We start from the raw sequence: 15363 nt of genomic DNA, 5'->3' as shown, positions 1-15363 counted from the left end.
GAGGTAGAAAGCTACTTTCCAACCGTCAACGATGGTAAATGGGCACCAGCTGCCTACGAGTCTACGTGTAAAAGCTATAGATATTTCGGTTTTTTTCTTCTTTTTCATTTTTTCATTTTCCTTTTTTTTTTTTTAATAATACACAACTTAATCCAGCTCCCCATCGTAAAAAACGTCTTTTCAAAAAAAAAAACTCTCAGTATCTATCTGACCTTCTAGGTGATCTGGAACGAGAACGAGATCTGGACCGGTCTCTACTTCTTGAAGGAACATAAGAGTCAGTAGTTCTTGGCTCGGTTGAACGCGGTGGTCGACCGGGGATGTAGGAGTCCGTACTGCTTACTGGACCTCTAGAATAGGGAGCTTGATGGCCGTGGCCGTGGCCGTAGCCATGTCCATGTCCATTGCGTCCCGGGTAGTACCTATCGTGGCCGCCACCTCTGTGGTAACCACGATCATAGTCTCTTCTTGACCCATAACCATAACCAGTGCCCCCACCACCACCACCGCTTCTATGCGATTGACGTGGATGGTATCTAGGAATGAAATCTCCATTCAACAAGGTGTGAGACACCACAACGTCGTCGTCGTCTCTTTTGACAAACTCCAACTTCCATTTCCCGTTTTTGGGACCTTTATCTTCTTCAAAAGTCCATTGGTTGATAGCCTTGACGGGGATAAACTCGACGTACAAAGGCAATCTCTCGGTGACAAAGTCTCGAGGCTCAACGGGAGCTGGCAATTTCTCTCGTTCCTCATCGTCCACCGCTTCTTCGTAGTGACGTTTTTCGTTTTCAAATCTGGCAATTTCGCTATTCTCAAACTCTTCCTTCAATCGCAAGTCCTCGGCTTCGCCAGGGTATATCTTGCCCATGATTTCCCGTCTGAGGTATTCTGCGCCTTCTTCAGTGCTCACTAGCACCACGGCGTGGGTTCTAAGCCTGTTCAACCAGGCCCTGTCGATTTTGAACGTGATGTCGGCCTCGGCAGCAATCCCTCTCAAGTATCTCTGGAAATCTCCCGCGTTGATTGGCCTGCGCAAGTTACCGATGAACAAGGCTCTGGTGGTGTGGAACTGGGGCTTTTCCGTGACCTCGTAAACGACATCCGCTTCTTCATCGTCCTTGCCTTGGTCTTTGTCCATGTCCTCGTTTTCTTGATCGCCATCATCATCATTCCCATTCGGATTCTTATTTGTCTTGTTATGACGTTTTGTTGATAGTGGCTGGGGCAAGTCTAACCCGATTATATCCGGTCTTCTCTCTGGAGGCGGTTGGTGGTCTGCTGGTCCATGGTGATTGCTGGGGTTGGGGTTGGGGTTACCAAACTGATAGTACGGCTTTGGCTCCTCCCTTTCCGAGTCACGATCATACTCTATATCACTCATGCCTTCTTGCAACCAATGAGAGTATGCTTCCGTGTATGTGTCTGCGAGGGAGTGACACGTTGGGCAAATAGATCTGGCGGTGAATCTCAAGGTTGTTTACAATGTAACAGGTGTTGAAATTTCGAGAATTCGAGAAGGTCAATTTTCACCCTCGCGAACTCCGCCGACAAGAACGTGAGACAGAGAGCGGGACAGCAACAAGACGTGTATAATGAGGATACCAACAGCCACAACGTATCTACCGAGTCTATAACCAAAGATGTGACATTATGTATATGTATAGTTACACGTGTATTCTTCTATTCACAGAATTTCTTTGTAAAACCAACGGGACATCTTCAGGCAGCCCATATGCTCTTGACCAAATCAAACAATCCATTACTCGAGGTCTCCAAGACGTAGATGCCGTACATGGCAACAGCGGTACCAAACGTCAACAATCTGGTAGCCATACGGTACCAAACGCCGTAGACTCGCTTGGGGATATAGTCAATTATACAGCTCTTGAACCCAGCGTGGCAATGGAGGAGGGTGAGGGTCGAAAAAACAGCATCCACCACGGGGAACTCGACGCCCGCGACAAAGGGAGTCATCACCAAGGGAACCATTGTTATTGCTATCAACCGGTCGTAGGTCCAGTGGTATGCGCCTTCGTATGCGTTGGGCCTCGGTGGTTTATAGGCCTCATTGACGGTATCGACGATGAATCCCGGCGGTTGCTCTATCAATTTGTATTTTGACAAGTCCGGCACGAGGCGAAGGGTTCTCTTGGGTAGCATGTGGCAGTTTGAAGAAAGCGGCCGCATGGCTCTGCGCAGTAGTGAAAACATCTTGCTTGGTTTTGTTGGTTTTCGAGGTGGTTCTGGTGATGGGGAAATTTTAATTTTTTCAGCAGAAGCGACTCACTCGAGTTGGTTCAGAGATGGCGATATGGCGATATTCCAGAAACACACAACAGCAACATTTAAAAGGAACAAGCGCCGGCTCTCAGCTTACAAGTATCTGGAGAGAGGAGAGTCGAACTTGTGAAACCAGTTCCCGGTCAAATCATCCATTAAATATGCACATATATACAAGCAACAAGCAACCTCTCAAAGAACCAAAAAAAAACCAAAATATTTATACAGTTTTTTCTTACCAAGAAGCAGGGTGGACACCGGGGATCTGACCGGCCCTAGCACGGTCCCGGAATGCAGTTCTGTTCAACTTGAAATCGCGGATTAGCGACTTGGAGTTCCCCGTAGCCACGCAACGATCTTTGATCTGCACGGGGCATGTATATTTGGGCATACTGGTCAACTGCAACTGCGCTTCGACGCGGACCCTAGTGGGCAATTCCTCGTTTCTTGCAATGTATTTCAAGGCGTTTCTCGTCACTTCGTGCTCGGCAAACTGCAATCTCTTGTGCTGGTCTCGTAACACTCTGGCGTTGATGTGCACGTGTTTTGGAATCTCAAACTTCAAGGGGAATCTGAACGGCATTATAGTCTGCTTGCGAGGCTGTGTTTGTTGCTTGGATGTGGGGATGTAACTCGTCTCTGGTCACCCACTGGTTGATTGAAAATTTATTCACCGGCGCTTTCTGGTGTTGGCGCACATGTGGTAGCGCACGGACATGAAGAGTATACCAATGGAGCCTCTGGCAAGAGGCCATCTTCATCCCGGGGGGACTTCCATCAACACAGTCGCCAATTTGCTAGGTTTCCAGTTGCCTCCTTCATCTGAAGTGCTGGAGGAGTTTTGACCCAAACTAGTCTAGTTTTGGCTGCGTGAAAGGGAGCAGGGGGGGGGGGGGTTTGACGCAGAGAATTTGCCTGCAAGAAGGCACGAGTCTAGGTGACAACTTCAAGCAAACTGTAGAAAGCCAGGGCTTTTTTGCTTTGACTGACTTGATCACATTCAATGAGTTTCAACACGAGTCTTTGGAAGAGTCCACCGAGTGTAGAGGAGCAGGAGCCAAGTTCGTCACCTGTTTCTCATAGAATCAACCCTTCCCCCACATTTGAGCCGTCCGTTTTTTTTCTTTCTCCTTTTAACACCCCAGAGAGATGCCCCCCAGACTTTTCTGCTTTCTTTCCAAGCGCCGATGTTTACAGGACTAATTGAGAAGATAGGGACCGTGGCGGAATGCAGCAGGCACGGTGAAACGGGAGAGGTGACCATGAAAATCACCGATTGCACCGAGATCCTCGCCGATGTCCACTTGGGAGACTCCATCTGCACCAACGGCGTGTGTCTCACCGTGACCGATTTCGACGCCGCCAAGACGTTTTTCAGGGTCGGTGTGGCCCCCGAGACTCTCCGCAAGAGCAACTTGGGCTCTCTTGCTGTTGGGTCCAAGGCCAATTTGGAGCGGGCCGTCACGAGCGAGGTGAGATTAGGCGGCCACGTTGTCCAGGGCCATGTCGACACCATAGCTACCATTGTGGAAAGAAATCCCGATGGCAATGCGTTGGCCTATACGTTTGAGTTGAGAGACAAGGAGTTCATTCGTTATGTTGTGCATAAGGGGTTTGTCGCTGTGGACGGCACGAGCTTGACTGTCACCAACGTTGACGATGCCCAGGGCCGGTTTTCGGTGATGTTGATCAGCTATAGCCAGAGCAAGGTTGTGATGACCGATAAGCACGTGGGCGACACCGTCAATGTTGAAGTAGACTTGACGGGGAAATTGATTGAAAAACAGGTGGAGTTGAACTTGCGGGGCCAGATTGAAAAGGGGGACAGCGCCTTGAATCAATTGATTAGCGCTCTAGTTGAGAAAAAAGTCAGGGAGACGCTTAAGTAGTCATTATGGAAGGCTTTATAGAGAGATAGAGAGGGAGAGAGCGATATATATGGTGTTTAATGTGACATTTCTTTAAATTTTGTAGTTGGCGTGGGTTTGAACTGGCTTTGGTTGTGGGCGGTGAGGTTGGAAAATTGAGAGGCAAAAAAATCACCATTTCTCAAAACACTCGACCAACCAACTACTCTGTTAAGACCCACCACCACGAACAAATAAACCCAAAATCATGGACATTATACTAGGAATAAGAGTAGAAGAAGCAACCTTGATTGCCACTTCGAAAGCAGCAACAAGAGGAATCTCCATCCTCAAAGATACAGACGACAAAACAAGACACCTCAATGCCCACAACTTGATTGCATTCACGGGTGAAGCAGGAGACACGATCCAGTTCTCCGAGTACGCCCAGGCAAACATCCAGCTTTACTCAATGCGTGAAGACGGCGGAGTGGAAATGTCACCCCGGGCCACGGCATCGTATGTTCGCAACCAATTGGCCACCTCGATAAGATCACGAAAACCGTACCAGGTCAATTGCTTGTTGGCTGGATATGATACCAAGACCAACAAACCTTCCTTGAACTATATCGACTATTTGGGCACCTTGGTTGAATTGCCTTACGGTGCGCATGGATACGCCGCCTTTTACACCACGTCGTTGTTGGATAAACACTACCGCAAGGGGATGAGTGTTGAGCAAGGGTTGGAGTTGGTCAAGATGTGTATTGCCGAGTTGCAGAAACGGATGCCTATTGACTTTAAAGGTGTCTACGTCAAGGTTGTAGATAAGGATGGTATAAGATTAGTTGACCTGGATTGAATTTTATATTTTAGAACTTGTCATGGAAAAGGAAGGATTCTACTTAGACCCTACAGTTTGAAATCTCTAGTACGAGTATATCGGAGGCACCAACTTTCTTTAATTCATCCATCACACCGCCAATGTTTTTGCGTGTCACCATGGCCGAGATGGCAACCCAGTCCTCTTCGCCAGGGGCATGCTTGTCCAAAGTCGACACGGTGGCAGCTCGTTTTCCAGGGGTAATGGCCAAGCACTCAGCCATGATGGACTTGGGGGCATTGTAATTGCACAAGACGTACTCCTGCGCAGCCAAGACACCCTGGATTCTCTGGTTGATGATTTGCACAATTTCGGGGAATCGCGGTGTCTTGGAACTGATGAGGTGGGCCGACGTGGTCAACACAGTAGCGATAGCTTTCAAACCGGCAGCCTTCATCGTCTCTCCACTCTCTACCAAGTCGACGATTGCGTCTGCCACCCCCAAGGCACACGATGCCTCGACTGATCCTCCAACATATCTTACATTAACATTCGCCGAAGCGCCGCCCTCCGCTTGCTGAGACTTTAACTCTTCAAAATAGTCCGTAGCCAACTTTGTGAAACTCGACACTATCTTCTTGCCAACCAATTGCTGAGGCTCCGAGTAAGGTCCATCAGCAGGCACTTGCACTTGCAATTTGCAGACACCAAATTGCAAATCCAACAAATCTTCAACATTGTCAAACTGGTCTGCTTCCATAATCTGGTCTAGTCCCGTGATACCCAAGTCACAATTACCTTCGCCGACAAACACGGGGATATCTGCCGCGGGCAAGAAGATCAAGGCGATGGGTAAATTGGTCGATAACGCGATATCCAACCTGCTCGATCTCCTAAACTGGATATCTGCGCCACTTAACAAATTGCAGCATTTCTCGTATAGTCTGCCCTTCTTGGGGACGGCAAACAATAGACGGTCCGGGAGGTGGTTTACCAAGTCCATACTCTGTGGCTTGTGTGTGTATGGGTAAGTGGGTGGTTTGAGGTGTGGTACTGGTCGGTGGTGATGCCAAAAAAAAAAATTAGGAAATTTTCAGATAGCGTCGGAGTACAGGTTTCTACGCGCACGCTGCGAAGAGATGTATGAGTCAGGGCCCTTTCTCTACCACGGGGGGTCCTTAGTTGAAACAAGACAACCCACCACTACGTCCATTTTAAAATCTACTTACTACAGGTTGGTATAAATGGACTTCGTTTGAACTGAAAAGTTGAACCAAAAGAGTAGCAAATTGATGATGCAAATCGTTTTTTTTGTCTTTTTCTTTTTTTCTTTATGTAGATGTAAGTGTTTTATAAAACCGTCATGAGTTATCCCTGGTGGTGACGTTGAAATGGGTGTCGCCTCACCTCTCATTGTCCTTTCGTGAAAGCTTGACTGGCAGGTTCTCCTTCTTCTTCGGAAGTTATAGTATCGTTTTCACTTTCAACGTCTCGACTGCTAATGTCTGTGATCTCCTCGTCGTCTTCTTCGCTTCGAAGTCTGCTGAACCCCGTGGTTTGAATTTGTGAAGCAGCAATTAGTTCGCCGTCTTCGCCGTCTTTTATCTTTTCCTGGGCGTGGGCCCCGTCGTTCATCAATGTTGTTGCCGCTAGGGCCATGGGGTTGACGCCATCGCCGCTGGAACTGCCGTACCAGTACTTGTTGAAGCCCCAGGTTATCAAAATCTTGAACATGTCCCACGGAGTAAACTCGGGCCATAGTTTATCCACAAACATCACGGCACAGTCGGGCGATGTGCATTGCCATAGCAAAAAATCCGATAACCTATAAGTTCCCGAAGTTCGAATTAAAAGATCCAAGGGGGGCGAATCTGCTGTGTACAAGTAGTTTTCCAAGGTCTTTTCATTGATCACGATGCCGCTTCTTGTAGCCTCCTCTACTACATTCTTGATGGCGTTTTTCATCTCGTCTCTCGAAGTGTAGGGAAAACACACATTCAACACGGCTCTCGTGTTGTGCTTGGTGATTTCCTCGGTTTCATGGAGAATCTCGAGCACATCGGGCGGCAACAATTTCAAATTGCCCAAGATCTTTATTCGGATGCCATAGTCTTGACAAAGAAAGCCGTTCTTGTTGATCTGGGTGAATTTGGCCTTGGCCAAGTCCATTAACCATTTCACTTCAAACGACGACCTGTTGAAATTTTCTATGGAAAACGCATACACTGTGGCTGCCGTGACGCCACTCTCATAAAGTAGCTCCAAGGTATTGGCCATGGTTTCAAATCCCAAACTGTGCCCTTCTTTGATCTCCATCTTGTGCGAACGTGCATATCTTCTGTTGCCATCCATGATGATGCCAACGTGCTGGGGCGTTGGCCCGCTTCGTATCACTCTACCAAACATTTTTTTACTCTGCTGAAGTGCTTGTTTGTAACCTGGAAATGTTGATATCCAGTCTGACATGGTTGTTTACAGAGAGACGCGGGGAGTAGACCTTGTTGTTGTTGTTGCTCTGCTGCTGCTACTGTTTTTTTTTTTTTTTATTTAATTCGAATGTCTGTCTCCACGTATTCTGTGATATGCTGCCAATATAAAAATTTTATTATTTTGGACGTGTAATAATCTGTGTGAATGTCACAGTAGTCTTGCTATTCGAGCTGGGAGGGTCCAATTTGAATAAAGATCTATCTGGAATGTGAATGATGCAGGTAATGCTGAGTTGACTAGGGTCTTTTTTTTTTTTTTTTCTTCTTTCTATAAGTCTATCAAAAGGAAAGTGGATGAGTCCGGTGCTTATCTTTTATACTTGGTCTGTGACCATGGAATGACTACTTCTAACGCAAATGAACAAAGCAGAATGCAAATTACAGCTGGTGTGACTTGGACTATCGATATGGCAAGGTGACAGTCTGTCTTCTGATGTTGGGGGATTTGTTTTTTTGAAATTATTGCCTTTGCTGGTGGGCCGCGCTACCAACTGTAATCTTCCTGAAGGCCTGTGATAACGCAACTCTTGCGCATACAGACGACTTACACGGCGACACTAGTCAGGCACACTGCCAAAAGATACTTGGTTTAGTCCGATCGAGCGTATCTTGTCTTGATAATATAGCTGTAGAAAAAGGCAAGGGAGAAAACTGTCTGGGTGAGCAGATATTGCTTCGTCACAGTGGGGTGAGGTTGCCTGATTTCCCAAATAGGACAAGAATGGAATGCGTGCGGCTCAAGTGAAAGAAAAATTACCCCCTAAAGATAGGTCACTTGGTAGCACCGGGAAGAGCCGTATCACGTGATATGAGTGTCACGTGCCTGAACTACCAACTGTCGAGAGCTCATCTCCTGGGGCACCTCCCCCATCAGATGTTGCCATTAGTAATCTCTGGGGGCAACCAGTTCATCTTATCTTGCCTTTTACTCAATTGAATCGAAAGTTCATCCATCCACGTAGTAATAAGAAATAAATAGGATCATGACGGAAGAGGAGAAACAAACTCAGCAAAGCCGGGAGAACGAGCCTCAATTTCAAGGCAATGAAGAAGAAGAAGAATTCATCGATATCAACGAAGGAGAAGAAGTTTACGATGACGATGATGTAAACGCGCAAGAGCCAGAGGAAATAGATGATGGCGATAACGATATGAACGGTGAAGACGGCGACGAGGAGCATGAGACGCTTGAAATTGACATGTCCAACAACTCGTGGACGTTTTTCGACAAGCACACCGATAGTGTATTCACGATATTCTCACATCCGAAATTGCCCATGGTGTTTACAGGTGCTGGAGACAACAAGGGGTACCTATGGACTACACATTCGCAGCCTCCCAAATTTGTCGCGGAAATCGCGGGACACGAAGAAAGCATCATAACTGGGGGTTTTACCAGCGATGGGAAATTCTTGATCACGGCAGATATGAACGGTTTGTTACAAGTTTTCAAGTCAAACAAGAGTGGAGAAAAGTGGAGTAAATTTGCCGAGTTGAATGAAGTTGACGAAATCTTGTTTGTCACTGTGCATCCCTATCTCCCCTATTTCGCGTTTGGAGCCCAGGATGGGTCCATCTGGGTCTACCAAATTGACGAAGATTCAAAACTGCTTGTGCAAATCATGTCTGGATTCGCACACACTTTGGAATGTAACGGTGGTGTGTTTATCCCTGGTAAAGATGAGAATGAGTTGACTTTGGTGTCAATCTCGGAGGATGGCACCGTTGTGAACTGGAATTGTTTTACTGGCGCGGTCAACTACAAACTACAACCACACGATGATTTCAAAGGCGTGGAAAGCCCGTGGGTGGTTGTGAAAAACCATGGCAATTTGGTCGCTGTTGGCGGCAGAGACGGCCAGTTGTCGATTATCAACAACGACACGGGCAAGATTGTCGTTTCAATCAAGACATTGGACAATGTCGAAGATGTCGCCGAGTTGTCTATCGAGGCTTTGAGCTGGTGTCAAAGCGACAACATCAATTTGCTTGCCGTGGGACTAGTCTCTGGCGATGTCCTACTTTTTGACACTCAGCAATGGAGATTGAGAAAAAACATTAAAGTGGATGATGCAATCACGAAATTGGAGTTTGTTGGTACTACTCCAATCCTAGTTGGCTCGTCGATGAATGGCAAGATCTACAAATGGGACGCGAGAACCGGCCAAGAGTTGTATGCCGGCGTTGGCCACAACATGGGAGTGCTAGATTTCACGGTGTTGGAACAAGGGAAAAAATTGGTGACTGCTGGTGATGAAGGGGTTTCGTTGGTTTTTGTCACTGAGTAAAAGAAGTTACTTGTAACTCACTCTAGACAACTCTGTAAAATGCATAGACACGTTGATATTCACTTCCAGCCTTCTCTTTCCAATCACCTAGAAAACTGAACCTCAAACCACAAGCCCTTTCCTCTGCTCTCATACTCATCTTCACACTTACTGTGTCATGGATGCAAAAAAAAAAGGAATTGCTGCAAATTTGGGAGCAAAAAAAATTTGATAATTTCAAATTCGGCACGCGCTTCAACCAACACGCGTCTTGCTAGGACTCACCAAACACCATTGGATCGAAGTACCAACCACTGCAGGCTACTTACATACTAGAGCTTTCAATTAGTGGAAAGAAATACTTATTGTCACAATGGCACCAGCTCCCATCCCGAATGACGCCATGAAAGAGTTTAAGCTCGAGGATACCCCTGCCATCACCAATAGCGAGGTCAACGCCTCGTCTTCGAAACCATCAGAATCAGACATGTTATTCTACTACAAACATCTCTTGCCATTCAAGCACATTTTCCACTGGCTATCCCACTCGCCGAAACCAACTAGAGACTTTACCATGCGTGAGTTTGCATACGAGTATCGCTCTGGAGCGTACCAACGGTACAATGCTTACTCCACCAGCGAAGACTTTAAAAAGCTGGTGTGTGCTGCTAACCCAACACGGTTCGAGATTGGGGCCGTCTACAAGGTGAGCCCCAAAGAGCGTAAAAACTTGCCCAAATCCGCAATGAAGCCTTTGGAGAAAGAACTAGTGTTTGATATCGATTTAACTGACTACGACGGCATCAGAACTTGTTGCTCCGGCACCAAGATTTGTGAAAAATGTTGGAAGTTTATTCAAGTTGGAGCGCGAGTCATTGAAGCTGCCTTGCGCGAAGATTTCGGGTTTGAGCACTTGGTTTGGGTGTTTAGTGGACGTCGTGGTGCACATTGCTGGGTTAGCGACGCCAGGGCTAGAAAGTTGGATGAAGTGGGCAGGCGTGCCGTTGTTGAATACTTGGATATCCTAGGTGCCAAGAGTCCCAAAACACAAACTGGAGTGCATATCAAGCGGCCCTTGCACCCGCACGTCGAGCGGAGTTTTGAGGTTTTGAAGCTGGTGTTCTATGACATTGTCTTGATTGATCAGGATCCTTGGTTGACTCATTCGGGGACGGATGAAGAAGGATGGAAAAAGATTGACGAAGCGTTCTTGGGGTTTTTCCAGCAAAAGGAACTACGTGATGCGCTTTGGAAGAAATGGACCAAAGAAAGCAGCAAAATAAGCCATTCAAGGGACAAATGGGAAGATATCAATCTTGTCGCTTCCCAGATATTCAAACTGCAGCAGCAAATTGCCGTGTTGAATGAAGCCAAGAAGGATATCATTATCTATTACTTGTACCCGAGGCTAGATGTTGAAGTGTCGAGACAAATGATCCATTTGTTGAAATCTCCATTTTGTATTCACCCGGGCACGGGCAATGTTTGTGTTCCCTTTGACCCCACAAGAAGCTTAGTGGAGGATGATCACGACGACAACGACGACGATGGTGTAGGCGGAGGTTATGGGTTTAATCCCATGACTGCGCCGAATTTGAAGCAGTTGCAGTTGGAATTGGAAGAGAAGTCTGAAGCTGAAACTAGAGGTGAGGAAAGTGGAGGAGTAGGCGAAGGTGATCGGGTTGTTCCTGCTTGGGAACGAACGAGCTTGAAGCCGTATGTTGATTTTTTCAGGAAGTATGTCCAACGGTTGTTGGTGGAGGAGAGGAAGGGCAAGAGAGGATTAGGCGAGGACATTGAAGGTGGTGGTGGTGGTAAGGAAGATGCAAATGTATTTGATTTCTAATGTCTAATACTTTATTAATCTACGGATAGATAGTTTTTGAAAGGATGAATTTTGTTTCTTCGAGGACTAGGTGATGGGACAGCTCAGGTCAGAACCACCTTTTTCAATCAGCTTCATCTCTTCAAGACTTCCACTATTGTTCTTAATCACGATAGTCTCTGTGCGCATCAAAGTTGCATTGTTCTTCTTCTTCTTCATTGCGGTTTTCTTTTCATCATCATTATCATCATCATCATCCTCTTTTCCATCTTCTCCCTCTTCTTCCTCAACAATGCTTGGATCAGGAGCATGATACCATTCTATATACTCCAACTGCTCGTTATACTTGATATACCCCAGTGTCAAATAAACGTCTCCGTAATCCAAGTAAGGGAAATGCCACTTGGGCACGAAAACCACTGTGGGGATATACTTGTTGTTACTTCTGTCGAAAGTGTCAATGCTTATTTGGAGTGAAAACTTTCTAGACTTGAGATCGAATTCCGAGGCAACAATCCTTCCACGTGTTGCAATGCAGTATGGTCTGATGACTGCTGAAACTGCGCGCACTCCATCTGGCGAGGCAAAGCATTTTTTGATTTGATGATGGTGGACGTTTGACGAAGTTGAGGAAATGACGGATTGGGATGAAGAGACCGAGGATGAGCGCGACATGCTGGTTGCTGCAGGTGCCGAGCCGGTGAGTTTTAAAGCTTCCTCCACATATGCAGGGTTCTCGTCGTTGTTGTTATATCCGTTGTTGCCTTCTGGAGTCGGAGATTTGAGAAAAGTTCGCTCGTATGATGACTCTGAATTGGTTGACATTGTACTGTTTTTGGAGGAACTGAATCCCATCTTTGTAGAAAGCGAAGATGAACTGTTGCTAGTTGAAATCTTGCCAAGTTTCCTTTTCGCTTTCCGTAACTTGCGGTCTGTTTTCTTCTTGCCCGCGGGGAACGAAGGAATCACCGACGCCGTGGAGTCGCTGTTTAATTTGTGCATGGTGACGTTATCAATCGAGGTGTAGGAATCTTCAAATGTCAAGTCACGATCCTCGGGTGACCAAAATGAAAAATCTTCATTGTTCCAATTATCGCCCCACTTGTGATTATTTTGACTATTGTAGCACCAAAACGTGTGGGACATGTTATGGGCCCCTTCCAATGCATTGCAGATTGCATCGAGTGCCGCGGTTTGTGAAATGTATTTCCCATTTCTGTATGATCTTTTTTCATCCATATCAAATGGCATGCCCGTTTCTGACATCAAGATGGGGATCGGGCCGAGGTACTTGTTGCACTCATTCCTCATTTCGATAAATTGCTTCTTGATGCAGTTTCGAATGGCGCGTTCACCAAATACGATACCGAGCACAGGGTTGAGATAACAGCCCCGCATGATGCCCAACGTGTCGACGTTATATCGAGAGTTCCAGCTTTTGAACATGAGCGAAAGCCCATCGTAGTAGTGGGGGCAGTAGACGGTCTTTGCGTCTATGACTTTTCGGCTGTCATTGATTAAATCAGGTGGTTCTTCAAGAACTGGTGTCGAGAAAAGGACAAACACATCGGGCCGATACTTGCGAATGACTTGCTTGAACTTGATAATGTGGTTTACGAAATGATAATTTATAAATAGTGCAGTGTCGACTTTGGGGAATCTTTTGGATAAGTGTTCCTCGTAGTTGTGTTGCGGATAAATCTTGCTGAAAAACTCCGGTTCGAGCATCTTGCAATTGTTGCCGATTTCAAGTCTTTGAGATTGGGTGATTTCGTCCATGTTTTTTGATGATGATGATGAGGCTGTTGCAAGTGCAGAAGGTGACGGTTCCCAGATGCCCGCTTGGGCAAAAAGACAAGTGCCCAATTTCCAATTGTCACTTCTCTTGAATCCATAACGGGCGTCAACTTCTTTTCCCACCTCGGGAGTCATCCACGCCGAGACACCTTTAGGGTCAACTATTCTCGTTCCGCATTTTCTGGGTCCCGTGATTGTGATTTGATATTCGTCAACTTCGCATGTGATCCCCAGTCCCAACTTGATGGCTTGGAATACAGTCGGAGTTGTTCCTACTCTCAATTGCTGGTTTGCTGGGAGTTGGTCTAGTTTCGGATGCCCGACAAGCCCGCTGTTGGGTTCGTTCATCGATTCAAACCCCAATATTGTTCCATTATCGATCAATTCGGGCACATGCTTGACAACGTAGCTCCAGATGAATTCCACGGCGCCGAGATACTTGTTTTGTAAGTAATCTTGAATGTTTTCGCCATTCATTTCCAAACTGGGGAAGTAGTTCTTACCGGCAAAGAACATGGTGAACATCACCAAGGGGGCCAATCTTTTATAGTTTGACGTCCACAACATTTTATGGTAAATCTCGGACGATTCATGGAATCTTGGGTCATTGTGCAATATCGCAGCCTCGTTAGCTGCAAAGTTTCTTGGGTCTAATCCGGCAGCGTAAAAAGTCCACATGGGAGCCCCACTGCCTCCCGAGTACCGTGACCACACATCTTGGTGAAATTCAAGAAACACATAGAGACCCTTGACCTCGGCTATAATCTTGAGTATCTCCACGGTATACTCGGCAAACTGCAAATCGTAAATCCCCGGACCCTTGTGCTCTATAGCTTCCCACGTCAACAAATATCGGATCGTGTTGTAGCCCCAGTTTTTTATTCGCTGGAGATGAACAGCAGCGTCTTCAAGTGGGAACGGACGGCCGACAAACGAAACATTGTCGCCATCGAAAAAGACGTTGTTTGGGTCGGTGCTGTCCCCGCCGTAGGATGGCATATAGGGAGACGCGGGCAACTTTGTTTGCGAGTCGACATTGATTCCCTTGAGGGTAACTCTGCGGCCAGCTATTTCATCGAAAAACTCGCCTTGGCCATCGGTCGTCAAGGGGACACAGTCCAATATGCAATCGTCGCTGTTGCCCGCCACCGGGATTGGATGAGAAGCAGGATATCGTCTTTTCAAGGACTTTAGACTCGATATCGCGGTAGTGGAGATGTTGGATGTCACTGAGTACAACTTCAATCTATCATGGATGGCATCATGGGCATATTTGGCTGATCTCATTGCGTTGCGAATTAACAAACTGACATTTACTTTCAGAAATCTCTCCAGCTTCGATTAGTCTGTTCTTTTTGCCTTTTCTTTCTTTAATCTGGAACCGCTAGTTAAAAAAAAGGCGGTAAAGGTGTATTTGGTTTATCAAAAGAGCGGCAGAATCGGAAAGGAAGCAAAAGTGGAGATAAGATGTGTCTTGAAGTTATATATGTATCTTCTATGCAAAGGTTATGGATATTTCCGAGATTGCTGCGAATGTCACTGGCAAAATATATATATCTATGTAAGTGTGAGTAGATCTTGTGGTCCTTCAAGGAGTTGAGCTGGTTTCGGCGGACGTTTGGCCTCTTTCTGTCGAGGAGTGCTAGTGACGGATGACTGGACGTGGTTCACTCTGTCTATTGTCAACAGGGGGAGGCCTCAGTTTGAAAGTTGTTGTAGCAGCAAAAGTCTGGAGATGGCGATGACACTTGCGAGTTGTAATTTCCGTAAATGGTTAAAGAGCGGAGTAAAGAACCGAGATTGAACAACAACGACATCTAGATCACACACACACATACACTCTCATGCAGACACTGCCTGGAGCAAGCCAATAGTCTCGGGACGCGAATCCACCCCTACCTACCCTGGACTCGAGTGGGGGAAGGGGGGGGTGGGTTAAGGTGTACAGTTGAGTTGTCATACCGCTTTTTGCAATTGCCCTTGCCCCACGCAATTGTCCCGAGTGAATGTCGCGACATTGTTGCAACCT

General features: G+C 46.5%; 10 protein-coding genes across 10 annotated transcripts; 4 read left to right on the top strand and 6 right to left on the bottom strand. All coding sequences in view use genetic code 12, as the record gives it.

The window, feature by feature from the left end:
* Window positions 1–196: 196 nt before the first annotated feature.
* On the bottom strand, window positions 197–1387 carry LODBEIA_P53740 (uncharacterized protein; the record flags this gene model as incomplete). Its single annotated transcript, XM_066975699.1, has 1 exon — window positions 197–1387. One exon carries the CDS (start codon window positions 1385–1387, stop codon window positions 197–199), a length of 1191 nt encoding a protein of 396 aa, XP_066832312.1.
* Window positions 1388–1725: 338 nt separating this feature from the next.
* LODBEIA_P53730 (uncharacterized protein) lies at window positions 1726–2217 on the bottom strand (the record flags this gene model as incomplete). Its single annotated transcript, XM_066975698.1, has 1 exon — window positions 1726–2217. One exon carries the CDS (start codon window positions 2215–2217, stop codon window positions 1726–1728), a length of 492 nt encoding a protein of 163 aa, XP_066832311.1.
* A 304-nt stretch (window positions 2218–2521) lies between these two features.
* Window positions 2522–2869, bottom strand: LODBEIA_P53720 (mitochondrial 37S ribosomal protein uS14m; the record flags this gene model as incomplete). Its single annotated transcript, XM_066975697.1, has 1 exon — window positions 2522–2869. One exon carries the CDS (start codon window positions 2867–2869, stop codon window positions 2522–2524), a length of 348 nt encoding a protein of 115 aa, XP_066832310.1.
* A 604-nt stretch (window positions 2870–3473) lies between these two features.
* On the top strand, window positions 3474–4175 carry LODBEIA_P53710 (uncharacterized protein; the record flags this gene model as incomplete). Its single annotated transcript, XM_066975696.1, has 1 exon — window positions 3474–4175. The coding sequence occupies one exon, from the start codon at window positions 3474–3476 to the stop codon at window positions 4173–4175; it is 702 nt and encodes a 233-aa protein (XP_066832309.1).
* A 226-nt stretch (window positions 4176–4401) lies between these two features.
* Window positions 4402–4995, top strand: LODBEIA_P53700 (uncharacterized protein; the record flags this gene model as incomplete). Its single annotated transcript, XM_066975695.1, has 1 exon — window positions 4402–4995. The coding sequence occupies one exon, from the start codon at window positions 4402–4404 to the stop codon at window positions 4993–4995; it is 594 nt and encodes a 197-aa protein (XP_066832308.1).
* Window positions 4996–5038: 43 nt separating this feature from the next.
* On the bottom strand, window positions 5039–5959 carry LODBEIA_P53690 (uncharacterized protein; the record flags this gene model as incomplete). The annotated part of the gene is made up of 1 exon (XM_066975693.1): window positions 5039–5959. The coding sequence occupies one exon, from the start codon at window positions 5957–5959 to the stop codon at window positions 5039–5041; it is 921 nt and encodes a 306-aa protein (XP_066832307.1).
* A 407-nt stretch (window positions 5960–6366) lies between these two features.
* LODBEIA_P53680 (uncharacterized protein) lies at window positions 6367–7362 on the bottom strand (the record flags this gene model as incomplete). Its single annotated transcript, XM_066975692.1, has 1 exon — window positions 6367–7362. One exon carries the CDS (start codon window positions 7360–7362, stop codon window positions 6367–6369), a length of 996 nt encoding a protein of 331 aa, XP_066832306.1.
* A 1066-nt stretch (window positions 7363–8428) lies between these two features.
* Window positions 8429–9733, top strand: LODBEIA_P53670 (uncharacterized protein; the record flags this gene model as incomplete). The annotated part of the gene is made up of 1 exon (XM_066975691.1): window positions 8429–9733. One exon carries the CDS (start codon window positions 8429–8431, stop codon window positions 9731–9733), a length of 1305 nt encoding a protein of 434 aa, XP_066832305.1.
* A 352-nt stretch (window positions 9734–10085) lies between these two features.
* Window positions 10086–11558, top strand: LODBEIA_P53660 (uncharacterized protein; the record flags this gene model as incomplete). The annotated part of the gene is made up of 1 exon (XM_066975690.1): window positions 10086–11558. One exon carries the CDS (start codon window positions 10086–10088, stop codon window positions 11556–11558), a length of 1473 nt encoding a protein of 490 aa, XP_066832304.1.
* A 66-nt stretch (window positions 11559–11624) lies between these two features.
* Window positions 11625–14621, bottom strand: LODBEIA_P53650 (uncharacterized protein; the record flags this gene model as incomplete). The annotated part of the gene is made up of 1 exon (XM_066975689.1): window positions 11625–14621. The coding sequence occupies one exon, from the start codon at window positions 14619–14621 to the stop codon at window positions 11625–11627; it is 2997 nt and encodes a 998-aa protein (XP_066832303.1).
* Between the last annotated feature and the right edge of the window lie 742 nt (window positions 14622–15363).

This window comes from Lodderomyces beijingensis (genome assembly GCF_963989305.1).
Source record: "Lodderomyces beijingensis strain CBS 14171 genome assembly, chromosome: 7".
NCBI lineage: Eukaryota > Fungi > Ascomycota > Pichiomycetes > Serinales > Debaryomycetaceae > Lodderomyces > Lodderomyces beijingensis.
Note: the sequence above shows the minus strand (reverse complement) of the source record. Positions and strands in the feature narration are given on the sequence as shown.